The sequence below is a fragment of the Oncorhynchus mykiss genome, chromosome 17 (genome assembly GCF_057628025.1).
Source record: "Oncorhynchus mykiss isolate SJ-2025 chromosome 17, ASM5762802v1, whole genome shotgun sequence".
NCBI classification, from domain to species: domain Eukaryota; kingdom Metazoa; phylum Chordata; class Actinopteri; order Salmoniformes; family Salmonidae; genus Oncorhynchus; species Oncorhynchus mykiss.
This window is the reverse complement of record NC_143038.1, coordinates 71,837,501-71,864,366: the sequence shown is the minus strand read 5'-3', so window position 1 is coordinate 71,864,366 and position 26,866 is coordinate 71,837,501. Positions and strand designations below refer to the sequence as shown.

Sequence of the window (26,866 nt, the reverse complement as noted above, 5' to 3'; positions counted from 1 at the left end):
TTGCTGTCCCTTCAAAAATAACTCAACACACAGCCATTAATGTCTAAACCTCTGGCAACAAAAGTGAGTACACCCCTAAGTGTTTACAAAAATGTGAGGGGTGTACTCACTTCTGTGATATACTGTATTTATAGTGATAGTGTAGCAATGGTGATCCGTGATAAGACATTTTGAGATGAATATCAGTGAACGTATAATGTGTGTATGTAGAACAATATAGTACAATGAAAATGTCACGTTGTACATCATTGTCTCGAAACCCACCCTCAGAGTTCTCTGTACGAGATGAGGGCTCCACCAGGCGTCCATGGCAACGGAGACATTCTGAAATGTCACCTCAATACAGTACGATGATAATAGCACAATAACTGTGTAATAAAATAGGTCTTGTGTCTAATAACACCCACTCCCATTGGGTTAGGCGTGTTGAAAACAACCAGTAAAATGATGTATAGATAAAGATTTGGAATGGTCCCTCAGATTCTCAAGAACGTCTACAGATGCACCGTCGAGAGTATCTTGACCTGCTGCGTCACCGCCTGGTATAGCAACTGCACCGCCCTCGTCCACAAGGCCCTACAGAGCTCCCATGGCATTCTAGACCTACACACCAACAAGCGGTGTCTGAGGATGGCCCGAGGTGTCAGAGACTTCAGCCAACCCTGCCATACATAGACTGTTCTCTCTACTTCTATCCGGCAGATGGCGCCAGAGTATGAAGTATCGGACAAACAGGCTTCTGCCCCCAAAGCAATGACACTGTTAAACAGATAGACAATAGCTGTCCACCCCCCCCCACCCACCACCCCCCACCCCCCCTCCACGGACCATATATTCCGTTCTTTATTCCAGCGATATAGTTATCATGTCTAAGCCTGTATTTCCTCTCCTCTTTTCATTTATTTCTCCTCCTGTTTTGGAGTCTCATTGTCATTCCATTTCATAAGCCCTCGTATAGCCTCTTCTCTCCTATCTCTCTCTCCTATCTCTTATCCCTCAATTTATCCCCCCTCTCTCTACATCTCCCTCTCTCATCCTCTCACCGTCTCTCTCTCTCTGTCTCTCCATCTTTCCCAATCCCATTTCTCCCTCCCCTTCCCTCTCTTTCTTTACCTCTATCCCCCCCTTCCGCCTCCCTCTCTCTCCCTCTCTCTCTATACGCACACTGACAGACAAACAGACACACCTACACTGACACTCTCGCAAATACACGCACGCACGCGCACACGCACGCACACACACACACCACTTATGCTGCTGCCATACTGTTAACTATTATCATTATTTATCCTGCTACCAGTCGCTTTCTAATCCCAGCCTATACATCTACCTCAAAATACTCCAGTATCTCTGCACATTGTAAATGTGTTTTCTGGCACTGTCCCATATAGCTTACATTCTCATATTGTTTCTTTCTTCCTTTCTTTTTTTTTTAGTTAATACTATTTTGATAGAGAATACTGTTGGGAAGGGGGTTGCTAGTTCAGATTGTCACTGTACTTGTGCAATAAAACGTGAAACTAGTAAAGAAAGAGTAGACACTTCTCCAAATAGACTGGAGGAGGAAAACATAACCAACATCCTGTATGAGGATACGCATCTAGCTGTATGTACACTATATATATATATATATATATATATACACAAAAGTATGTGGACACCCCTTCAAATGAGTGGATCCGGCTATTTCAGCCACACCCGTTGCTGACAGGTGTATAAAATCGAGCACGCAGCCATGCATTCTCCACAGACAAACATTGGCAGTAGAATGACCTTACTGAAGAGCTGAGAGACTTTCAACGTGTCACCGTCATAGGATGCCACCTTCCCAACAAGTCAGTTCATAACATTTTGGCCCTGTTAGAGCTGGTCAACTGCAAGTGCTGTAATTGTGAGGTGGAAATGTCTAGGAGCAACAACGGCTCAGCTGTGAAGTGGTAGGCCACACAAGCTCACAACATAAAAATCCTCTGTCTTCGGTTGCAACACTCACTAGTGAGTTCCAAGCTGCCCCTGGAAGCAACGTCAGCACAAGAACGGTTCGTCTGGAGCTTCATGAAATGGGTTTCTTGGCCAAGGAGTCGCACACAAGCCTAAGATCACCCTGGACAATGCCAAGCACAAGCTGGAGTGGTGTAAAGCTCACCGCCATTGGACTCTGGAGCAGTGGAAACACGTTCTCTGGAGTGATGAATCAAGCTTCACCATCTGGCAGTCCGACAGACAAATCTGTGTTTGGCTGATGCCAGGAGAACGCTACCTGCCCCAATGCATAGTGGCAACTGTAAAGTTTGGTGGAGAAGGAATATTGGTCTGGGGCTGTTTTTCATGGTTCAGGCTAGGCCCCTTAGTTCCAGTGAAGGGAAATCTTAACGCTACAGCATACAATGACATTCTAGACGATTCTGTCCTTTCAACATTGTGGCAACAGTTTGGGGAAGGTCATTTCCTGTTTCAGCATGACAATGCCCAAATGCACAAAGCGAGGTCCATGCAGAAAAGGTTTGTTGAGATCGGTGTGGAAGAACTTGACTGGCCTGCTCAGAGCCCTGACCTAAACCACAATGAACACCTTTGGGATGAATTGGAACGTCGTTTGAAATGCCCAACATCAGTGCCAGACCTCACTAATGCTCTTGTGGCTGGAATGAAGCAAGTCCCCCCCCTCCCCCAGCAATGTTCCAACATCTAGTGGAAAACCATTCCAGAAGTTTGGAAGCTTTTACAGCAGCAAATGGGGGAGCAACTCCATATCAATGCCCATGATTTTGGAATGAGATGTTCGACGAGCAGGTGTCCACATACTTTTGGTCATGTAGTATATGTTCTCATGGCGGGGGGGGGTATCCCAGTCCTACATGTCTGATAGGGCAGCTAATGTCATGACGGACATTAGAGCAGTCGCTCCCTGGTCCACGGCCATCTACACTGAGCCCTGTACTAAATATAGTTCAACTTCCACCTTTGCCGTGATGGAGAGTAGCTATTATTAGTACACTGACTCAATAAATATGCAAACCATGTCAACTAGGGACTCCAATGATCGTCTACTTATTACATGACACTGGCAAATTGGCATGTTACCTTTTTTCCCCACTTCTGGCCTACTGCTGATGTATTTCAGATGCAGGCCATGGGGGAAAAAAGCTACTTCTGTTGGGTCTATCTACTAAAAAAAGCTACTTCTGTTGGGTCAATCTACTAAAAAAAGCTACTTCTGTTGGGTCAATCTACTAAAAAAATCTACTTTGTTGGGTCTATCTACTAAAAAAATCTACTTCTGTTGGGTCTATCTACTAAAAAAATCTACTTCTGTTGGGTCTATCTACTAAAAAAAGCTACTTCTGTTGGGTCTATCTACTAAAAAAAGCTACTTCTGTTGGGTCAATCTACTAAAAAAAGCTACTTCTGTTGGGTCAATCTACTAAAAAAATCTACTTCTGTTGGGTCTATCTACTAAAAAAATCTACTTCTGTTGGGTCTATCTACTAAAAAAATCTACTTCTGTTGGGTCTATCTACTAAAAAAATCTACTTCTGTTGGGTCTATCTACTAAAAAAAGCTACTTCTGTTGGGTCAATCTACTAAAAAAAGCTACTTCTGTTGGGTCTATCTACTAAAAAAAGCTACTTCTGTTGGGTCTATCTACTAAAAAAGCTACTTCTGTTGGGTCTATCTACTAAAAAAGCTACTTCTGTTGGGTCTATCTACTAAAAAAGCCAGTCATTTGCTCACAAACCAAAGCAGATCCTACTTTCAATTTCACATACTGATTTTGGCACAATGGCATCTCACAAATTTGAGAATTATATATATATATATATATATATATATATATATATATATATATATATATATATATATATATATATAATTTATTTTTTTGCATAGTTGAATTTATAACCAATAACAGACTATCCTGAATATAGTTAAAATTGGATTACACTAGGATTTATATAATGTCCCAGAGGGGTTTTTTCCTGAGTAAAACTGCTTCAGCAAATATTGAAGTAATTTCGGGCAAGTTTCAAAATCGTGTGTGTACTGATTCCAATGCTCCAAAACAAGATATGATCCTAATTTAATCTATTGTAATATTGTGCATAGGCCCAAGTCTTCTCTTCCATCACTTCAGATTACTATGTGAGATCCACTTCTCAGCAGAGAGAATCGTTGCAGTCGTCACTCTAGAAAATGGTAAAGGTGAAGAGTTTAGGGTAGCAGGCTAGCAGGCTAGTCAGATTCAGGTCAGGTTTCATTGAGGGGTGTTGAGAGCACAGCATGCACTTGTGGAAAGGTCCTTTGCAATCTACTGACTGAAGGCCTAACACGGCCAAGCTATAACACTGATGTACTTTACTGTATATAAACTCAGCAAAAAATGGAAACGGCCCTTTTTCAGGACCCTGTCTTTCAAAGATAATTAGTTAAAAATCCAAATAACTTCACAGCTCTTCATTGTAAAGGGTTTAAACACTGTTTCCCATGCTTGTTCAATGAACCATAAACAATTAATGAACATGCACCTGTAGAACGGTCGTTAAGACACTAACAGCTTACAGACGGTAGGCAATTAAGGTCACAGTTATGAAAACTAAGGACACTAAGGAGGCCTTTCTACTGACTCTGAAAAACACCAAAAGAAAGATGCCCAGGGTCCCTGCTCATCTGTGTGAACTTGCCTTATGCATGCTGCAAGGAGGCATGAGGACTGCAGATGTGGTCAGGGCAAAAAATTGCAATGTCCATACTGTGAGACACCTAAGACAGCGCTACAGGGAGACAGGACGAACAGCTGATCGTCCTCGCAGTGGCAGACCACGTGTAACAACACCTGCACAGGATCGGTACATCCGAGCATCACACCTGCGGGACAGGTACAGGATGGAAACTGCCGCCCGACTTACACCAGGAACGCACAATCCCTCCATCAGTGCTCAGACTGTCTGAGGCTGAGAGAGGCTGGACTGAGGGCTTGTAGGCCTGTTGTAAAGGCAGGTCCTCACCAGACATCACCTATGAGCACAAACCCACCGTTGCTGGATCAGACAGGACTGGCAAAAAGTGCTCTTCACTGACAAGTCTCAGGTTTGTCTCACCAGGGGTGACGGTCGGATTCGCGTTTATCGTCGAAGGAATGAGCGTTACACCGAGGCCTGTACTCTGGAGAGGGATCGATTTGGAGGTGGAGGGTCCGTCATGGTCTGGGGCGGTGTGTCACAGCATCATCGGACTGAGCTTGTTGTCATTGCAGGCCATTTCAACACTGTGCGTTACAGGGAAGACATCCTCCTCCCTCATGTGGTACCCTTCCTGCAGGCTCATCCTGACATGACCCTCCAGCATGACAATGCCACCAGCCATACTGCTCGTTCTGTGCGTGATTTCCTGCAAGACAGGAATGTCAGTATTCTGCCATGGCCAACGAAGAGCCCAGATCTCAATCCCATTGAGCACGTCTGGGACCTGTTGGATAGGAGGGTGAGGGCTAGGGCCATTCCCTCCAGAAATGTCTGGGAACTTGCAGGTGCCTTGGTGGAAGAGTGGGGTAACATCTCACAGGAAGAACTGGCAAATCTGGTGCAGTCCAGGAGGAGATGCACTGCAGTACTTAATGCAGCTGGTGGCCACACCAGATACTGACTGTTACTTTTGACTTTGACCCCCCCTTTGTTCAGGGACAGAAATTTGAGAGAGAGAGAGTAAGTTGAGAGAGAGAGACAGACAGAGAGACAGAGAGAGAGAGAGAGATAACATAATGAAGGCGGTAACCAGGGATAAGCAGTGAATAACGGTTGTTTATTCAAGTCCTTTGTCAAACATAACAAGGTAATAAAATCTGTTCGCAAGACAAATATTTACCAGTGACTGGATCAAAAAGTAGATTAAGGCACTTCTTTCATGTGTTTTTGTGTGGGATTCGCCGACTATGGAAAATGCAACTTACACAAAAATAGACCTTCCCCTCTCAGAAGACAATTCACCTGTTTAAGGCCAAGGGACATTCTTCTAAACAAAATGTATTTTTTGGAAAATCTGACATATTACCTAGTGGCAACAAGACCAATAACAACTTAAGAATCAGTCGGAACAAACGGTATTTTTGATGATATTGTAGTGGCATATTACAGCAGCCCAGAACCAGAGGTCGGTTTGACTGAGAAGTTCTCTTTCTGAGGTGTTTTGTGGTCCACTCCGTAGTATTTAGACATTTAGATGAGGTGGAATCATCGTCCAACCCGCTCCTCGTCAGCCTCGCCTCCTTCGGCTGGTTCCAACATTTAAAGCGTCCCAGCATCTTTCAGTCAGTCACATGTGTTCAGGGTGGTTCTGCAAACAGGTGATGAACTCTTTGACGGGGTGTCCGTGGAAACAGATCTGGTTGACAGCATTGAACAAGGGGAACCTAGAAGGTGGAAAGCTGGGATATCAGTTTCAGTTTTAAAACAAAAATGCCTGATTCACACCAAAGTGCCAACCCAAACCGTACTGGCTTACAGTATATATATATATATATATATATATACACAATGGAGTAAAGTACTTAAGTAAATATACTTTAAAGTAATAAAGTAGTTTTTTGGGGTATCTGTACTTTACTATATATATATTTTTGACAACTTTTACATTTACTTCACTACATTCCTAAAGAAAATCATGTACTTTTTACTCAATACATTTTCCCTGACACCTAGAAGTACTCGTTACATTTTGAATACTTAGCAGGACAGGACAATGGTCCAATTAACACGCGTTAAGAGAACATCCCTGGTCATCCTTACTGCGTCTGATCTGGCGGACTTACTGAACACACTTCATTTACTTTCCGAAAATTAAAAAGAAAATGGTGCCCTCTGGTTTTGAATTTGGATTTGAAATGATTAGTACTTTTACTTGATACTTAAGTATATTTTAGCAATTACATGTACTTCTGATAGTTAAGTATATTTAAAACCAAATACTTTTAGACTTATGCTCAAGTAGTATTTTACTGGGTGACTTTCACTTTTATTTTCTATTAATGTATCAGCTCAGTTTGGCTCAGTAGTGTGAAAAGGTTATAAGGGTGGTTTGTCATTACATGTCATTGGATGATCAATTAAGAACACAACTCACTCTCAGAAGATTCTGAAGGCAAACTCATCAAATGTAACTCACTTGTCCACCAGGCCCTTCTTCTTCAGAATGTGGTTGACTTCAGCTGCAGTGGCCGGACCCTGGAGCTTCTGCCCATTCAACATCTCCTTCTCCAACTCCTCAATAGTCTACACAGGGAGACACCAATACAAAGACAGAGTGAGAGAGAGAGATATATATATTTATATATATATATATATATATATATATATTTATATAGATTTATATATATAGAGAGAGAGAGAGGGGACACACGAGAGAGAAATTTTAACATTTAGAATATCGACGACAACGGGTATGACAAATTCTTTCCACACTCCTCACAGCACCTTTCCGGTTTTGGCGAAGGCCTCTGCGATCTTACGGTTGCGTCCGCCGTAGCAAGTTGTGATGAGGTCGGCGACGCCGCAGCTCTCCAGGAAAGTGACGGGGGAGACGGGCCCAGCGGTGCAGAATATCCGGGCGAAGGCAATCATCTCCATCAGCCCCAGTCTGATTACCGCCGCCTTGGTGTTATCTCCGAAGCCCAGGCCGTCACAGAACCCTGCTCCTACCGCCACTATGTTCTGGGGTGGGAGAAGAAGAGATCGTTTTAAACCATTACGATCTCATCTGTAAATAGAAATCTAAAAAGCAATTTATCTTAAAAGATTCTCTGACGATGGTCAACATGACTGAAACACGTCTGGTACATTACACTCCTTTGTTTGAGCACATATTAATACACACTATAATACACACTATAATACACACACGATCAACAGCATTTTTTTCCCCTTAAATCCTCAGTGTCTGTTTCCTCCTTCCACTTTTTTAAATATATATTTTTTAAAAACCTTTATTTAACGAGGCAAGTCAGTTAAGAACAAATTCTTATTTTCAATGACGGCCTAGGAACAGTGGGTTAACTGCCTTGTTCAAGGGCAGAACGACAGATTTTTTTTTACCTCGTCAGCTCTGGGATTCGATCTTGCAACCTTTCGGTTACTGGTCCAACGCTCTGACCACTGGACTTACCCTGCCTCCCCATTCCGGTTAGAACATTGTAACACTTTTCTCCTTCCTGCGTAACTAAAGGCCCACCTTGAGAGCGCCACAGATCTCTACCACATCAGCTTCCTCCACCACGGTAACTCTGAAGTTCGTGGTCTGCATCAGTTTCTTCAGGATGGGGCCCCACTCTTTGTTCTTGCACCCTGTGTAACGAATACAAAACATGGACAATTATTACAGGTGAAAAATATCTTTAATACCATACCTGGGGTTGGCAGGTAGCCTTGTGGTTAGAGTGTAGAGGCGGCAGGTAGCCTTGTGGTTAGAGTGTAGAGGTGGCAGGTAGCCTTGTGGTTAGAGTGTAGAGGTGGCAGGTAGCCTTGTGGTTAGAGCGTTGGGCCAGGTTGCTAGATTGAAATGCTCAGCTGACAAGGTAAAAATCTGTCGTTCTGCCCCTGAACAAGGCAGTTAACCCACTGTTCCTAGACGGTCATTGTAAATAAGAATTTGTTCTTAACTGACTTGCCTAGTTAAATTAAAGATTAAATTAAAACAATTATTAAAAAAAAAAAAATCATGAAATACATTGATCTTTACTTATGTAGCACAAAAGCATTGACATGCTATTTTAATGGTCAGAGATATACTGTGTTCTATTTTCCTAAACAACCAAACACACACCCCTTACCGATTGTTGTTTCGCAGAACTTCTCCTCCGCGACTTCGTTGGCTATGTTAGCTCCCATCAGCACCGTCATGGTGACGCCCAGCTTCTCTCTGATGACATCAGAGATCAGCTTCAACCCCTCTGGCCCCTCATCCACACCCTGAAACATAGATCACCATGGATACGTCTATTCATATCATCTCCCTCTCATCGACATCCTACAACAACCGATCACCAGGAATGTAGGCCTCATCGTCCTATTTACAGCAACAAACAACAATCAGAAGCAGCAGTATTAAATTCTGTAAATTCAATCAGAAGTTTGCCCTTCAAAAAGGTAATTGTTTGCTGCTGGCTTTTATTCAAAACAGGCCCTGAAAGCAAAAAAAACACTCACTTTGATAAGAGACATGCCCACAGCATCCTTCTTGATGTGTTCTTTGATGGTGTCACAGATTCTGTTGATGAACTGGTGTGGAATAACGAAGATCAAGATGTCTGCTCCCTTCACAGCATCCGTCACCTCTGGAACAGCCACCTACACGGGGCGAAGACAGATTCATCGGGTGGATGTGTGGCAGATCTAACAGTTGGTAATAATAAATTATTAGGTAATGATTTGTTAATAATCAGGTAATAATCAAATTTGTTTTTTTATTGAACCGAAAAGGTGATACATGCATTGTTGTGTTTTCTATCGTGACAAACTGTATAAAATGTTATGTTAGCTGCACAAGAGATTTGGTTCTGGGTTACTTCTAAAATTATTAACACACCATTTTTTCCCCAGAGTATTTTGAATGTCTAAAATGAATGAGTCTTACGATGTTTGGGGGAAGCTTGTGTCCGGGCAGGTACTTGACGTTCTCATGGTCTGTGTTGATGATCTCTGTGAGTTTACGTCCGTTCACGGTCTCCTCAAATACCCACATGTTCACTGTCGTGTCGAACACGTCAAGCTTTCCTGCATTGACGCCTACAATCTTGGCAATGGCAGAGCCCCTGTGGATGTGAAACAAAAGGTGTCCATTTCAAACAGTGATATTGTTTCAGTCATGTTCTCCACATTTTAGGATCTTAAGAAATTACTCTGGGTGCAAGACCCAGTGAGGTAATCCCACTTTGAGAGATAAACAGGCTAGCAAGTGAGATGGTAGGATGTCGAATGTCTTGCAATTGTATTTGGTTAGTGAAGCCTGTCTCTCACTGCTGCCAATCAGTTAAGCTTTCTAGCACCGCATATTATGTAACAGATGCTGGAGAGAGATCAGGGAAGAAAATTGTCATAATTCATTCTTAAAAAGTGGACTCAAATTATTATTGAGTCAATAATTTAACATTCACTGTTTATAATGAATATAAACCACTCCTAATGAGTGTAATGGCAGAGTAGTATTTACTCAAACATTATTTTACGTCAATCAATGAGGCAAGAGTTATTTTAAAGATCAGACAACTCAATATTGATTCAGCTACTATCCCCCCATTGTACTAGTAAGCCTACATAACAACACAATAAAACACAACCTCAGAGAACATAAGAGCATTCCCGAGGAAGTCAATCCAAGGCCCTGCAGTGCAGTAGTTCAAAGCGTTTGTTGTTATAGGAGGCGCACAATTTGGCCTAGCGTCGTCCGGGTTAGGGGAGGGTTTGGCCGTCATTGTAAAATAAGAATTAGTTCTTAACTGACTTGCCTAGTTAAATAAATAAAAGGTTACATTAAAAAAAAATAGAAATAGCAGCATGGCTGCTGGACATACCACCACCACCACCCTTCAAGTTCATCACATAATATGATATGATCAGCCCTTTTGTGTGAGTGTGTGAGAGAGAAACTATAAGGAGTTGAACTGCATTCTGCATGAGCCAAACGTCCGATGCAGTCACTGTGGCTGAACAGTCAATAATCCAGCAAATCTACTAGATTAAATCAACTCTATTGAGATTATAAATTAAATTCTGATATTTGCCCCAGTTATGTTGCATTATCACCATTGGCCCAATTGAGACAATTACAAATCGTATTATTATTACTGGTCTAATAAAGCAACAAGGAAATCAGGGAAAATCTAACACGAACAGGGTAACAGCAGTTTACTGTAGGCCTATCTCTCAAACTGTCATCTTTTTTCTGGTGAGATCACATCGAGCAAAAAAACAACACAAACTCGATACACTCACAGCTTCAATTCTACGACCTAAAACGTGATACACAACCGATCCAAAGATTCACAGTGTAATCACCGCCTCAAATTACAGTCCCTTAAGTGAGGCATTTGAAAACCGCTGACATGCAAAAACTGCCCTCTCGTGTGCATTAAGATCATTCTGCATCATCAACTCAGAAAGAGCTAAATATGTTTAGAATGAATTAATATAAAAAATGCTTACCAGTTGCCAGAGCCAATGATGCATACTTTCTTGAGTGCCATGGTGTACAGTGCGATAGTCCACGGTGTCTGTAGCTTCTCCTGAAGTGCTTGGTGCGAGACGCGTCTGAAGCCGAGACGAAATGTATTTATACCTGACACGTGGTCTAGCAGACCGTCTGGGTCACGCCCCCTCGTAGCTATTGGTCAGCGCGGTCAGGAAGAGGACCACTTCTAATCCCATTAGGAACAATGTGTTGCGTTAGGAAGGAGTCTCACATCGTGTCCTTTAGCACATCTCAATGTTCGGAGAGGTGAGTCTTTGACCAAGAATGATTAGGATAATGTCAAGAGCAAAAAAAGTTTGAAGCAATATCTATGTCTAAACTCCTTATCCTATGAACACGATATGCTGACCTGCAGGTCAGTGACCAGATCGTCCCCCTGGTTGTTATACTATACCCTCTGCTGAATCACCCCACTTCTCACAGCAACGAAACAGGTGTGTGGTATCAGAACTAAACGGTGATGCTGAGGTGAGCACTTAGGCAGGTAACATCTTTAAAAATGGTAAGAACGCCAGTTTGTGCATCAAATGGTTCAACTTTAAATAATTAATTCACAACCGAGAAGTTATCATTGACGACTTCCTTTATTATAGCACGAGATTCAAAACATACAGGAGGAAAATAGGTTTGGTCCATGAAATAAAAAATACAATTAATGTCTGAAGATTTAAAAAATCAGTCAACAGTATCATCCCTTTTACAGGTTTGGGGTCAATTCAGCATTAAATCAGCACGTTGATTGAAATTACACTCAACTATTGGAAAAATAAAATAAAAATACCCATTGAAAATATATGTATTTAAATGAACTTACTGAACAGATACTGAATTGAGCACAACGATAAAGCTTCTTACATCCTCTACATGTCATATCTAAACAGAAATAGCTACAAGCCTAAAGCCGTCTACCATGCTAGCAAAAAAAGCTGAAATTCGTGAATGTCACAGCTAAAAAGTGAACCCAGCTCTAACGCTTCTCTTCCTAAAAGGTGTTGATAGCTTCTGCACACTAACAAATAAAGAAGGAAAACCCAGAGGAATTCATCTGAACAGAACAGTAAGAAGCCTAAAACGTTGTTCTCCCTCTTCCACACAGGACCAACAAACAACTGCAACTTGCTGCTAGGTTATAGAGAATATTCTGGATTAAACCATTGGGGTCACTTGAGGGGGAACGTCTTGGGCAAACGGAGCATTAGACAATGAGTCAAATTGATGGCATGTCCTTTAAAAAAAAACAGACATTTTCCCCTTCACATCAGATTATTCTGTTCCTTATTTACAAAACTAGATCGACTTGAGGTAATTACTACTAAACACTACTTCCTTAATATTCTTTACTTCTAACTAAACAAGACCTCATACTTTCTAAACTTTTTTTTAGTTTTTATACAAACAAAGCTCCACCAAAATAGTTTAAAATGGAAAGGCCACTTAAATGATTAACTAACCAATATAGTGACGTTTCACAACATTGTACAGCCTTGCCTGTCATTACCATGCTTTGAAGTGTTCATAGGGGAATGTTGAAGCACACAAGATTCTAAAAGTATAATTTTTTTGGAGGTACACAACATTCTAGAAGCATTTAAAATAATCTCGGTAAGAAACGATCAGCCAGCGGGCCAATAAAAGGCCACGGAATACTCACACAACCCTATCAATACCAAACAAACACTGAATATCAATTCCAGACCAAAGGCAGAATGGTAGTGTGTGTAGGCTGATCACCTGATCAGTTATGAGTTAGTTTGGACTCAGAGCGGGGTAGATGGATAGTCCCAAGCATTTAAAATTAACCCAATGCTCTTTCACCTTGGCCAAATGTTACAACTTTAATTGAAGCCCCTTACTTAAAAATACCCAAATATTAGTTATTGTGAAGTAGCATCAATACTTAGTTGGGGGTAATTTCAACCTCACTTAGGCCTGAATATATAGATTCAAGATCTGTGAGAGAGTTCAGCACAGAAAATAAATGCTTTGGGGGTTAAACAGAGATAGACCATTGAAAGAAAATAAGTCAAAATATATTTTAGCGGGACAATGGGACAAATATAAAAAAAAGTAAGTAGCAATCAAACATTTATACATAACCATAACAGCTGCTAGTTGATGTTAAAATATATCCTACAGTTACCATCAGCAGTAAAGCAGTCTATATATCTAAGATGTCTTATCTAAGCGTTTTGCAAAAAAAAAAAATCAGCGGTGTATTTATAAATATGAATGTCCCAAAACTTCTCTTTTCGTCCTCCCAGAGAGAACAGCCACTTCTTTTCCTGCTTTTCTTTGACTTCATCTGGCCTAGGTGTTTCTGATGCCCAGGGCCTGTTCCAGCTCCTGACGCCTCTGTTGGACCTGAAATACATTTTAAAGGAACACAAAAAAAATGAAGAGATTAAACATGTAGATAAAGAACAATATTACATTTCAGAAATGGTAATCCAATTTTTCAATTTCATAGAGCACTTTAGAGCATGTGTTATAAGTGAAAGGAATAGCAGGTAATGCTAGGTAAATAGCAGGCAATGCTAGGTAAATAGCAGGCAATGCTAGGTAAATAGCAGGTAATGCTAGGTAAATAGCAGGTAATGCTAGGTAAATAGCAGTGGGAACAGCACCGTAAAATAAAGTATAATTAAAAATCTCCCTTAGATAATGATTGTAAGTATTTAGTAGGGCATAAAAACTGGGTGGTATGACTCAGCAATGATGACCCTTCATGGGGAATGAATGGCAGAGGGGAGGAGGTTACCTTGGAGTAGAAGTAGCAACATACAGAATGGAGAGAGGTGAGGAGGTTACCTTGGAGTAGAAGTAGCAACATACAGAATGGAGAGAGGTGAGGAGGTTACCTTGGAGTAGAAGTAGCAACATACAGAATGGAGAGAGGTGAGGACGTTACCTTGGGAGTAGAAGTAGCAACATACAGAATGGAGAGAGGTGAGGACGTTACCTTGGGAGTAGAAGTAGCAACATACAGAATGGAGAGAGGTGAGGAGGTTACCTTGGGAGTAGAAGTAGCAACATACAGAATGGAGAGAGGGGAGGAGGTTACCTTGGGAGTAGAAGTAGCAACATACAGAATGGAGAGAGGGGAGGACGTTACCTTGGAGTAGAAGTAGCAACATACAGAATGGAGAGAGGTGAGGAGGTTACCTTGGGAGTAGAAGTAGCAACATACAGAATGGAGAGAGGGGAGGAGGTTACCTTGGAGTAGAAGTAGCAACATACAGAATGGAGAGAGGGGAGGAGGTTACCTTGGGAGTAGAAGTAGCAACATACAGAATGGAGAGAGGGGAGGACGTTACCTTGGAGTAGAAGTAGCAACATACAGAATGGAGAGAGGTGAGGAGGTTACCTTGGGAGTAGAAGTAGCAACATACAGAATGGAGAGAGGTGAGGAGGTTACCTTGGGAGTAGAAGTAGCAACATACAGAATGGAGAGAGGTGAGGAGGTTACCTTGGGAGTAGAAGTAGCAACATACAGAATGGAGAGAGGTGAGGAGGTTACCTTGGGAGTAGAAGTAGCAACATACAGAATGGAGAGAGGTGAGGAGGTTACCTTGGGAGTAGAAGTAGCAACATACAGAATGGAGAGAGGTGAGGAGGTTACCTTGGGAGTAGAAGTAGCAACATACAGAATGGAGAGAGGTGAGGAGGTTACCTTGGGAGTAGAAGTAGCAACATACAGAATGGAGAGAGGTGAGGAGGTTACCTTGGGAGTAGAAGTAGCAACATACAGAATGGAGAGAGGTGAGGAGGTTACCTTGGGAGTAGAAGTAGCAACATACAGAATGGAGAGAGGTGAGGAGGTTACCTTGGGAGTAGAAGTAGCAACATACAGAATGGAGAGAGGTGAGGAGGTTACCTTGGGAGTAGAAGTAGCAACATACAGAATGGAGAGAGGTGAGGAGGTTACCTTGGAGTAGAAGTAGCAACATACAGAATGGAGAGAGGTGAGGAGGTTACCTTGGGAGTAGAAGTAGCAACATACAGAATGGAGAGAGGGGAGGACGTTACCTTGGGAGTAGAAGTAGCAACATACAGAATGGAGAGAGGTGAGGACGTTACCTTGGGAGTAGAAGTAGCAACATACAGAATGGAGAGAGGTGAGGAGGTTACCTTGGGAGTAGAAGTAGCAACATACAGAATGGAGAGAGGGGAGGACGTTACCTTGGGAGTAGAAGTAGCAACATACAGAATGGAGAGAGGTGAGGACGTTACCTTGGGAGTAGAAGTAGCAACATACAGAATGGAGAGAGGTGAGGAGGTTACCTTGGGAGTAGAAGTAGCAACATACAGAATGGAGAGAGGTGAGGAGGTTACCTTGGGAGTAGAAGTAGCAACATACAGAATGGAGAGAGGTGAGGACGTTACCTTGGGAGTAGAAGTAGCAACATACAGAATGGAGAGAGGTGAGGAGGTTACCTTGGGAGTAGAAGTAGCAACATACAGAATGGAGAGAGGTGAGGAGGTTACCTTGGGAGTAGAAGTAGCAACATACAGAATGGAGAGAGGTGAGGACGTTACCTTGGAGTAGAAGTAGCAACATACAGAATGGAGAGAGGTGAGGAGGTTACCTTGGGAGTAGAAGTAGCAACATACAGAATGGAGAGAGGTGAGGAGGTTACCTTGGAGTAGAAGTAGCAACATAAAGAATGGAGAGAGGTGAGGAGGTTACCTTGGAGTAGAAGTAGCAACATAAAGAATGGAGAGAGGTGAGGAGGTTACCTTGGAGTAGAAGTAGCAACATAAAGAATGGAGAGAGGTGAGGAGGTTACCTTGGAGTAGAAGTAGCAACATACAGAATGGAGAGAGGTGAGGAGGTTACCTTGGAGTAGAAGTAGCAACATACAGAATGGAGAGAGGTGAGGAGGTTACCTTGGGAGTAGAAGTAGCAACATACAGAATGGAGAGAGGTGAGGACGTTACCTTGGAGTAGAAGTAGCAACATAAAGAATGGAGAGAGGTGAGGAGGTTACCTTGGAGTAGAAGTAGCAACATAAAGAATGGAGAGAGGTGAGGAGGTTACCTTGGAGTAGAAGTAGCAACATACAGAATGGAGAGAGGTGAGGAGGTTACCTTGGGAGTAGAAGTAGCAACATACAGAATGGAGAGAGGTGAGGAGGTTACCTTGGGAGTAGAAGTAGCAACATACAGAATGGAGAGAGGTGAGGACGTTACCTTGGGAGTAGAAGTAGCAACATACAGAATGGAGAGAGGTGAGGAGGTTACCTTGGGAGTAGAAGTAGCAACATACAGAATGGAGAGAGGTGAGGACGTTACCTTGGAGTAGAAGTAGCAACATACAGAATGGAGAGAGGGGAGGACGTTACCTTGGGAGTAGAAGTAGCAACATACAGAATGGAGAGAGGTGAGGAGGTTACCTTGGGAGTAGAAGTAGCAACATACAGAATGGAGAGAGGTGAGGAGGTTACCTTGGGAGTAGAAGTAGCAACATACAGAATGGAGAGAGGGGAGGACGTTACCTTGGGAGTAGAAGTAGCAACATACAGAATGGAGAGAGGTGAGGAGGTTACCTTGGGAGTAGAAGTAGCAACATACAGAATGGAGAGAGGGGAGGACGTTACCTTGGAGTAGAAGTAGCGACACACGGCCTCCTGGGCCCAGGGTTGGAAATAGAACTCGGCTCTCCTCTCTTCTTCTGGGTTCGCAACAACATCAGTCATAGTCTGTAAAAAATAATCACATATACATTAGAAACGTTTAACTTTTAGTGACACTTCATTAAAAAGTCTACAGGCATAATGTGTTGTTGTTTACGCACTAAAAGCATCATGCATGTTATCTATATTTATCTTTTCATACAAGTAAACCATCTGTGTAAAGCATACTAGGTTTGGTTTGCTGCTAGCAGGACTCCCTTAAAATAACTTTGCTTGAAAAAAAAAAAAAAAAAACAGCAATATTAATGTTTGTCCCTCGAGACGCCGTAGCAACATAGCCAGTATACACTTCCTCAAAATAGTCTTAATTAATCTAAGATAAATCTGTCTCTCGTTGAATGCCAACAAACAATTCATTGCCACTCCAACTAGGAGTATTACTGTTGGCCAATCACAGACGAATGAGCATAGACTTCAGGTACCAAAAACTTAAGACTTTCTTCAATAAATAATATTGTGTGCTCTAACAGCCAGAAAAAAAATTAACAGCAGAACATCAAAACGAACAAAAACATCACAATTGTCGACCTAGTATATGACCAAACTGTTTCGAATGGGAAGCATGCCACAGGCTTCATAAAAACACATCTTCATTCACTCTGGCATGTTCTTGCATAAGGACAACTAAGGTTACTGGGCGCCAGGTAACCATGCGGAAGGCTGCATTTTCAGGGGGGAGAAGAAATATCCATGAACTTTGGACTGGATTCAACTAGATTCACCCCTTGGTTTCGTTGTCATTGGCAGTCCAGTCAGTGTGGTGTTTGGTCCTCCTCCAAGAATCAGCTGAACAAAACACTACATGTGGAACAGCTAGCTAGTGCTAATGGATAACAAACAGCCATGGCAGCTAGCTAGTGCTAACGGCTAACATACATCCATGGCAGTTAGCTAGTGCTAACGGCTAACATACACCCATGGCAGTTAGCTAGTGCTAACGGCTAACATACATCCATGGCAGTTAGCTAGTGCTAACGGCTAACATACATCCATGGCAGTTAGCTAGTACTAACAGCTAACATACATCCATGGCAGTTAGCTAGTACTAACAGCTAACATACATCCATCCATGGCAGTTAGCTAGTACTAACGCCCAAAATACATCCATGGCAGTTAGCTAGTGCTAATGACTAACATATATCCATGGCAGTTAGCTAGTACTAACAGCTAACATACATCCATGGCAGTTAGCTAGTACTAACAGCTAACATACATCCATGGCAGTTAGCTAGTACTAACGCCCAAAATACATCCATGGCAGTTAGCTAGTGCTAACGCCCAAAATACATCCATGGCAGTTAGCTAGTGCTAATGACTAACATATATCCATGGCAGCTAGCTAGTGCTAACGGCTAACATACATCAATGGCAGCTAGACTGTGTTAATAGCTAACATTCGTACATGGCAGTTAGCTAGTGCTAACGGCTAACTAAGTCTATTACTACACAAGGAAAGGGTCATGTTCAGTAAGACACAGAGCAAAATGCTTTGCAAAAGAAAACAACAATCTGTGTTTTTATTGGACAAGTTCAAGTAGTACCTCTCCATTTTAGTTAATTTCAATGCATTCTCTTCTTAATGAACATGACCCAGATGGGAGGTATTATGTAAAGTGTAATCAGTAACTGGGCAGCACACAGAGCCGTTTGAGTTACCTTGTAAGTTAAGAAAAGAGGCCTGTACACATCATTGCTGCTCCCCCACACATGGGGGGCCTCATTTCGTCATCTGAAGCACCAGTTCACCAGAGTTCAGTTCATAGTTTACCTTGAGGTCCCATAGAGAGGTGTTTTCCTGTTAGGTTACCTAGAGTTCCCTGCACTGTGACCGCAGCCAGCCATTGATAAAGCCCCGATGTTCTCTCTCTGTGTCTGTGTGTGTGTGTACCTTGAGGTCCCGGCACTGTGATTGCAGCCAGTCGTTGATGAAGCCCTGGGGGTCTCTGGCGAAGCTCAACATGAACTCTCTCTGGGTCTTCAGCTGGTTGATCGTCTCTATGGTCTCATGGATCTACAGGGGAAGAAGAGAGATCCGAGGGTCAAGCCTAGTTCAACATTTAAATACACTATCGTTTTAAGGCGTCTGCATGCTTCCCAACCCGAAACAGTTCAGTAGAGTTCGAGCATATACGACGACATTTTGTGACGGATTTGTTAGTTTTGGTGAGTTTTTCCTGGACGCAAGCCGAAGTTCGAAGCAGACTTCAACCCCCCTTCGTCGGTGATGGGTCCAACAGTAGGGATTCTTCAATAAAGTATTTGTCGTCATTCAACGATAAGAGGACTCGTTATCATGCAACATTTTTCATTGAAAAATACTGCATCAAAACACACAAAGATCTTGTCGCAGAATGACAAAAAAAATGAATGACAGATTTCTCGAGTTCTTAAGATTAATTTGGACTATTTTGAGGAGGAAATGTATACTGGCGACGGCGTTTTAAAAATGGACAAACAGTACTATTGGCCGCTTTTTTCTTTAAGGTCTTTTTAAGGGAGTTCGGTTCGTCTAGGCGCCAGCCAAACTGAAGCAAGCTGACGCCTTTATGGATCTGAACGGGGAAAATACTGCTGGATGGACATCCAAACCAAGATGGATTAAGTAGAGTTACTTGGCTTTGTACAGGGACACACATTAAGGCCCTATAAAATCTGCGATGCAGAGAACACGGACGGAATCCACACAAACATCATTTTTTAAAGGAATTCAACAATGTATTGTACTTAGTAGGGAAACAGGTTAATGTATTGCACATTTATTAGCCCAGAATGCACCAGTAATTTGTATTTCCTACAACTTTCTGGAGAGGCATCGAGAATGCCCCCGTCTGTGTACGGGGGTGCACACGTCTACCGTTAGCGATGATAGTAATGAAAACAGTCAAGGTAGATGGAAAGGCTTTGTCAAAAACCTTCAGTTAAACGTTATCTACAGACGGCATTTAGACCGGCAGCACAATTCAGAGATTTCTTTTAGTAATTGATATTTTGACACCCCCCCCCCCCCTTCTGATGTGATTGGTCAAAAGACCGATTAGTGGGGAAAAGATCAGAATTGACTGCCTGTCAAAACGCAGCCGTAGCAGCTCATGATATCATTCTGCCGGATAAAACAGGATTATTTGAATCAATCCGCTGGGTATTTGTGTTGCCAACTCGACCATCATGCTAGAAACACAACTAAACAGCAGCCTCATGATAGGCGCACACCGGAAATTAAAGGGGAACTACAAAATAAAATAAAAGATCCGTTTTTTCCCAGACCTCAAACGTGGTCTCTTGATGTGGTTTTAAGCATTTTTTTGTGGACTTTCACCATCCAATTTAGTTGTTTATCTATTAACCCCCTAGAGTCGATGTCGGCGCCTAATTATCTAAATCAGCATAATAAAATAATAATAAGATATGTTTTTTTTTTGTATTGGATGATTTCGCATCTGCGGTGAAAGAGCTCGAGCGGTGTTTGTCAGACTACATGAGACTTCTCACAAAAATCGTCTGTAGTGTCTTGAACAGCCTACAAACTATTATGACCCCCCCCCCCCCCCCCCCCTATGGAGAGATGAGACTCCCACGAACACCAAGGTGTTCTCCGTTTTGCTCCACGTCCCCCACAAGCATCTTGGGACTCGTCTGAAGTCGGTACAAGCCAATCTGCCAACTTCCATCTGTAGCGTCCGAACAGTTAAGGCTGCACACTAGTATGTTCCATCTGTGATCCACAGGCCTCACAAGACTCGTCTGAAGGAAGGGTCCCCCGGTACAAGATTTAAAAAAATGAATGGAAGTTTATATGGAGACTTTAGTGCCAAAAATATGGGGTTAAATAACAAAAAGAGAGAAAAAAAAAAGGTTCCCGATCTTTCTTATCTCTTAGATATAGGACAGACACTTCAGAACAAACTTACTTTAGTTTTTTTTTTTTTGGGGGGGGGGGAGAATCTGTTATTCATTGCATTTGTTAAAATTGATGTACCTCTGTCCTTGAGCTGTTCTTGTCTAATGATGTTCTGTATTATATAATGTTCTGTGTTCTGTGTTCTGTTTTTTGTGTTCTGTGTTCTGTATGATGTGCCATGTTCTGTGTTCTGTATTATGTGTCATGTTCTGTGTTCTGTGTTCTGTGTGGACCCCAGGAAGAGTAGCTGCTGCTTTTGCAACAGCTAATGGGGATCCTAATAAAATACTCCCAAAATGGTATGGGGCTAATAGCAGTAAGGCCAAATGAAAACATTAATCTTTTATTGTATTTTTGATTTATATATATTTTTTTTTATACAATTATTATTATTTTTTTAATGCTTCAAGGGGTCTTAACATTCCAAATCAAATAGCTAAATGATCCTTGGTGTGACCTGCTTAAAACAAGTACATGTAGTTTAGTAGGATACCCCCCCCCCCCCCCAGTGTAGACAGGGCTTAGATTTATGGGCTCATTTTTAAAAGCTCATTTGAGCTCAAAAACATACAAAAAACAAATTGGGAAAAACTGAAACCTGGAAAAACAAAAAGAAAACAGAATTTGGTGAAAGGAAAAAAATAATAATCAGGCAACAAAATAAATGAATCAGGCCCTAAACAATGCAAATGGATACTTCTTTAAAATCTTCCAGATTTAGCTAGCCAGCTAAACTTCATCTGTAGTCACTGTAGTAGGGACATTATGTTATCGAGTGCTCCTCACTCAGTCAAGTAGTACCGTGACAGTTGTCTTGTAAAATTTGCTGTGTTTCGTTGGCCTTTGCCACAGCAGCTAGCCAGGGTCTCTCTGACCTTACTCTGCACTAGTTACCTCAGCTCTGCTCCCTCTACAATCACAGCAATGCGACATGTAGCCAATGCTAGTGACAGTGTGTGTGTTTGTGTGTCAGAGTCCATCCTGTGGGGTCTTGTTCTTTATTCTGTATTAACAGTCTGACCTTGAAGTAGGCTGCTGGAAGTTGGAGAGGGGGAGGAGGGCTGTCTATTTGTTGTTTGATTTCAGGTTCAGAGAGTTTCTCTGTATAGTCTGTTCCTAGTTCACCTCTATTTTCCCACTCTTCCACCGTCTCTGTACAATAGCAGAGTGTAATAAAAAAAGAGTGTGGAAGAACAGCTGTTTATTGCCTCAGTCACACAGCCTCAGAATATCTTACCATAAGTTCTAGGCTAGATTCAGTCCCTTGAAAACCAATGAAACACGGAAGACTTCAACTATGAGCTCCATACATACCTTGTTGTCCAGGCCAGCTATCTCCTGCTGGCTGGCGGTGGATAGGAGGAAGGAGTTCATCTGGGTCTTCAGAGTGTCGTCCACCTCCACATCGATGTCATAGCAGGCCGTCTTCTTCTGGTCGTTGGGATCCACACTGTAGACACACAGAGAGAGAGAGTTAGATCATGCAGTCGTCTATCTGTAGAGACAGAATTTAATTCATGCAGAGTCCAGATTGTCATTTCTTGCAATCACGCTGCACATCTCAGAAGAGTTCTATATCATATTAATGTGGTTCTTGAAACACTTGGAACAATTCCGTAGGCAATGAGATCTGATCTGAGCTTCGAGTTATAAAAAAGGGCCCAGAGTTTTTCCCCGGACCACGCAAACACTCTGGACCCTAGTGACGAGGACAAAACGAGGCGTCGACCCTAGTGACGAGGCTTACCTGATAACATGGTTAATAATGGGTTAGAGGCCTACCTGATGACATGGTTAATAATGGGTTAGAGGCCTACCTGATGACATGGTTAATAATGGGTTAGAGGCCTACCAGGCCTACCTGACGACATGGTTAATAATGGGTTAGAGGCCTACCTGATGACATGGTTAATAATGGGTTAGAGGCCTACCTGACGACATGGTTAATGATGGGTTAGAGGCCTACCTGATGACATGGTTAATGATGGGTTAGAGGCCTACCTGATGACATGGTTAATAATGGGTTAGAGGCCTACCAGGCCTACCTGATGACATGGTTAATAATGGGTTAGAGGCCTACCTGATGACATGGTTAATAATGGGTTAGAGGCCTACCTGACGACATGGTTAATGATGGGTTAGAGGCCTACCTGATGACATGGTTAATGATGGGTTAGAGGCCTACCTGATGACATGGTTAATAATGGGTTAGAGGCCTACCTGATGACATGGTTAATAATGGGTTAGAGGCCTACCTGACGACATGGTTAATGATGGGTTAGAGGCCTACCTGACGACATGGTTAATGATGGGTTAGAGGCCTACCTGACGACATGGTTAATAATGGGTTAGAGGCCTACCTGATGACATGGTTAATGATGGGTTAGAGGCCTACCTGATGACATGGTTAATGATGGATTAGAGGCCTACCAGACGACATGGTTAATGATGGGTTAGAGGCCTACCTGACGACATGGTTAATAATGGGTTAGAGGCCTACCTGACGACATGGTTAATAATGGGTTAGAGACCTACCTGATGACATGGTTAATAATGGGTTAGAGGCCTACCAGGCCTACCTGATGACATGGTTAATGATGGGTTAGAGGCCTACCTGATGACATGGTTAATGATGGGTTAGAGGCCTACCTGATGACATGGTTAATGATGGGTTAGAGGCCTACCAGGCCTACCTGACGACATGGTTAATGATGGGTTAGAGGCCTACCTGACGACATGGTTAATAATGGGTTAGAGGCCTACCTGATGACATGGTTAATGATGGGTTAGAGGCCTACCTGATGACATGGTTAATGATGGGTTAGAGGCCTACCTGATGACATGGTTAATGATGGGTTAGAGGCCTACCTGATGACATGGTTAATGATGGGTTAGAGGCCTACCTGATGACATGGTTAATGATGGGTTAGAGGCCTACCTGACGACATGGTTAATAATGGGTTAGAGGCCTACCAGGCCTACCTGATGACATGGTTAATGATGGGTTAGAGGCCTACCTGATGACATGGTTAATAATGGGTTAGAGGCCTACCAGGCCTACCTGATGACATGGTTAATGATGGGTTAGAGGCCTACCTGATGACATGGTTAATAATGGGTTAGAGGCCTACCAGGCCTACCTGATGACATGGTTAATGATGGGTTAGAGGCCTACCTGATGACATGGTTAATGATGGGTTAGAGGCCTACCTGACGACATGGTTAATGATGGGTTAGAGGCCTACCTGACGACATGGTTAATAATGGGTTAGAGGCCTACCTGACGACATGGTTAATAATGGGTTAGAGGCCTACCTGACGACATGGTTAATAATGGGTTAGAGGCCTACCTGACGACATGGTTAATAATGGGTTAGAGGCCTACCAGGCCTACCTGATGACATGATTAATGATGGGTTAGAGGCCTACCTGATGACATGGTTAATAATGGGTTAGAGACCTACCTGATGACATGGTTAATAATGGGTTAGAGGCCTACCAGGCCTACCTGATGACATGATTAATGATGGGTTAGAGGCCTACCTGATGACATGGTTAATAATGGGTTAGAGGCCTACCTGACGACATGGTTAATAATGGGTTAGAGGCCTACCTGACGACATTGTTAATAATGGGTTAGAGGCCTACCAGGCCTACCTGACGACATGGTTAATAATGGGTTAGAGGCCTACTTGAGGACATGGTTAATAATGGGTTAGAGGCCTACCTGATGACATGGTTAATAATGGGTTAGAGGCCTACCTGACGACATGGTTAATAATGGGTTAGAGGCCTACCAGGCCTACCTGACGACATGGTTAATAATGGGTTAGAGGCCTACTTGAGGACATGGTTAATAATGGGTTAGAGGCCTACTTGAGGACATGGTTAATAATGGGTTAGAGGCCTACCTGATGACATGGTTAATAATGGGTTAGAGGCCTACCTGATGACATGGTTAATGATGGGTTAGAGAACTACCTGATGACATGGTTAATAATGGGTTAGAGGCCTACCTGATGACATGGTTAATGATGGGTTAGAGGCCTATCTGATGACATGGTTAATGATGGGTTAGAGGCCTACCTGATGACATGGTTAATGATGGGTTAGAGGCCTACCTGACGACATGGTTAATAATGGGTTAGAGGCCTACCTGACGACATGGTTAATAATGGGTTAGAGACCTACCTGATGACATGGTTAATAATGGGTTAGAGGCCTACCTGACGACATGGTTAATAATGGGTTAGAGGCCTACCAGGCCTACCTGATGACATGATTAATGATGGGTTAGAGGCCTACCTGATGACATGGTTAATAATGGGTTAGAGGCCTACCAGGCCTACCTGACGACATGGTTAATAATGGGTTAGAGGCCTACTTGAGGACATGGTTAATAATGGGTTAGAGGCCTACCTGATGACATGGTTAATAATGGGTTAGAGGCCTACCTGACGACATGGTTAATAATGGGTTAGAGGCCTACCAGGCCTACCTGACGACATGGTTAATAATGGGTTAGAGGCCTACCTGACGACATGGTTAATAATGGGTTAGAGGCCTACCAGGCCTACCTGACGACATGGTTAATAATGGGTTAGAGGCCTACCTGATGACATGATTAATGATGGGTTAGAGGCCTACCTGATGACATGGTTAATAATGGGTTAGAGGCCTACCTAATGACATGGTTAATGATGGGTTAGAGGCCTACCTGATGACATGGTTAATGATGGGTTAGAGGCCTACCTGATGACATGGTTAATGATGGGTTAGAGGCCTACCTGATGACATGGTTAATGATGGGTTAGAGGCCTACCTGATGACATGGTTAATGATGGGTTAGAGGCCTACCTGATGACATGGTTAATGATGGGTTAGAGGCCTACCTGATGACATGGTTAATGATGGGTTAGAGGCCTACCTGATGACATGGTTAATGATGGGTTAGAGGCCTACCTGACGACATGGTTAAAAATGGGTTAGAGACCTACCTGATGACATGGTTAATGATGGGTTAGAGGCCTACCTGATGACATGGTTAATGATGGGTTAGAGGCCTACCTGATGACATGGTTAATGATGGGTTAGAGGCCTACCTGACGACATGGTTAAAAATGGGTTAGAGGCCTACCTGACGACATGGTTAATAATGGGTTAGAGGCCTACCTGACGACATGGTTAAAAATGGGTTAGAGGCCTACCTGACGACATGGTTAATAATGGGTTAGAGGCCTACCTGACGACATGGTTAAAAATGGGTTAGAGGCCTACCTGATGACATGGTTAATGATGATGGGTTCTGGAGGCATCAGGAGAGCATGGAGACGCTGGGGGATCTCAGAGAACTTCATACGCTGAGTCTCAAAGATCTAGAACAAAATAGATAAAACAGAACCTTATTAATTTACTGAAGAACCAGACATGCAAAGATTCAGTATTGTGTGGTGTATGTTTCAGCTTTGGAGAGTTAATAAGGATTGCTATTTGTTGTAGGACTAGAGTGTGTTTAGGCTCAGGACAATATTCCCTGGCCCATTTACCCTTAACCATAAAGATTATGAAATGGCAAATTACATTGCAGAACATCCATTAGATTATTTAACTGTGCCTTAACATTACAGATACAAAACGTGGGGAAAAGATACTCTCCCTAAGAAAGCCTTGTATCTTCCAGCTGTGAACATAGGACACGGTTTTGTACTGGTCCCGCATGGGAATCGAACCCACAACCCTGCCGTTACAAGCGCCATCCCCTACCAACTAAGCCACACGGGGCCACTTGCTGCTCACTGACCTGCTGCAGGTCGTTGTCACAGTTGATGAACTCTCACCTGCTGCAGGTACTTGTCACAGTTGATGAACTCTCTCTCGTGGGGGTCCTGCAGCTTGTGGGTCTTAACATACTGCCAGAGTGCCTGGATGATGACCGGCCTGGTCTGGGTGTGGATCCCCAACATACGGGCCAGGCGAGGGTCCAACTTGAACTGAGGGGGCTGGGAAAGGGGAAGGTATGGAGAGGTGAAATTAGCAGTGA

At 42.8% G+C, this 26,866-nt stretch overlaps 2 protein-coding genes across 2 annotated transcripts in view; both read right to left on the bottom strand.

The window, feature by feature from the left end:
- Nucleotides 1–5,778: 5,778 nt before the first annotated feature.
- Nucleotides 5,779–11,246, bottom strand: LOC110494817 (glycerol-3-phosphate dehydrogenase [NAD(+)], cytoplasmic). Its single transcript, XM_021570149.3, has 8 exons — nt 11,190–11,246; nt 9,622–9,799; nt 9,195–9,335; nt 8,819–8,957; nt 8,221–8,333; nt 7,467–7,703; nt 7,159–7,265; nt 5,779–6,406 (listed from the first exon to the last, which is right to left on the bottom strand). The coding sequence occupies exons 1-8, from the start codon at nt 11,228–11,230 to the stop codon at nt 6,310–6,312; spliced, it is 1,053 nt and encodes a 350-aa protein (XP_021425824.1). The 5' UTR covers nt 11,231–11,246; the 3' UTR covers nt 5,779–6,309.
- A 554-nt stretch (nt 11,247–11,800) lies between these two features.
- The window catches only part of LOC110493298 (SWI/SNF-related matrix-associated actin-dependent regulator of chromatin subfamily D member 1), a 36,870-nt gene continuing 21,804 nt past the window's right edge, over nt 11,801–26,866 (bottom strand). Inside the window, exons 7-12 of the mRNA XM_036950919.2 lie at nt 26,664–26,825; nt 26,104–26,201; nt 22,141–22,276; nt 18,817–18,939; nt 16,833–16,934; nt 11,801–13,596 (exon numbers count right to left, since the gene is read on the bottom strand). Coding sequence (XP_036806814.1) covers nt 13,543–13,596; nt 16,833–16,934; nt 18,817–18,939; nt 22,141–22,276; nt 26,104–26,201; nt 26,664–26,825 — 675 coding nt within the window. The 3' untranslated portion in view covers nt 11,801–13,542. The remainder of the gene's footprint in view (nt 13,597–16,832; nt 16,935–18,816; nt 18,940–22,140; nt 22,277–26,103; nt 26,202–26,663; nt 26,826–26,866) is intronic.

Excerpts from the sequence above, each read along its gene's own strand:
- LOC110494817 (XM_021570149.3), bottom strand. The coding sequence starts at position 11,230 with ATGGCACTCAAGAAAGTATGCATCATTGGCTCTGGCAACTG. Across the intron at positions 8,958-9,194 it reads TGGGCATGTCTCTTATCAAA|GGTGTGGATGAGGGGCCAGA; the intron begins GTGAGTGTTTTT and ends TCTATGTTTCAG. Across the intron at positions 7,266-7,466 it reads CCTTCGCCAAAACCGGAAAG|ACTATTGAGGAGTTGGAGAA; the intron begins GTGCTGTGAGGA and ends CTCCCTGTGTAG.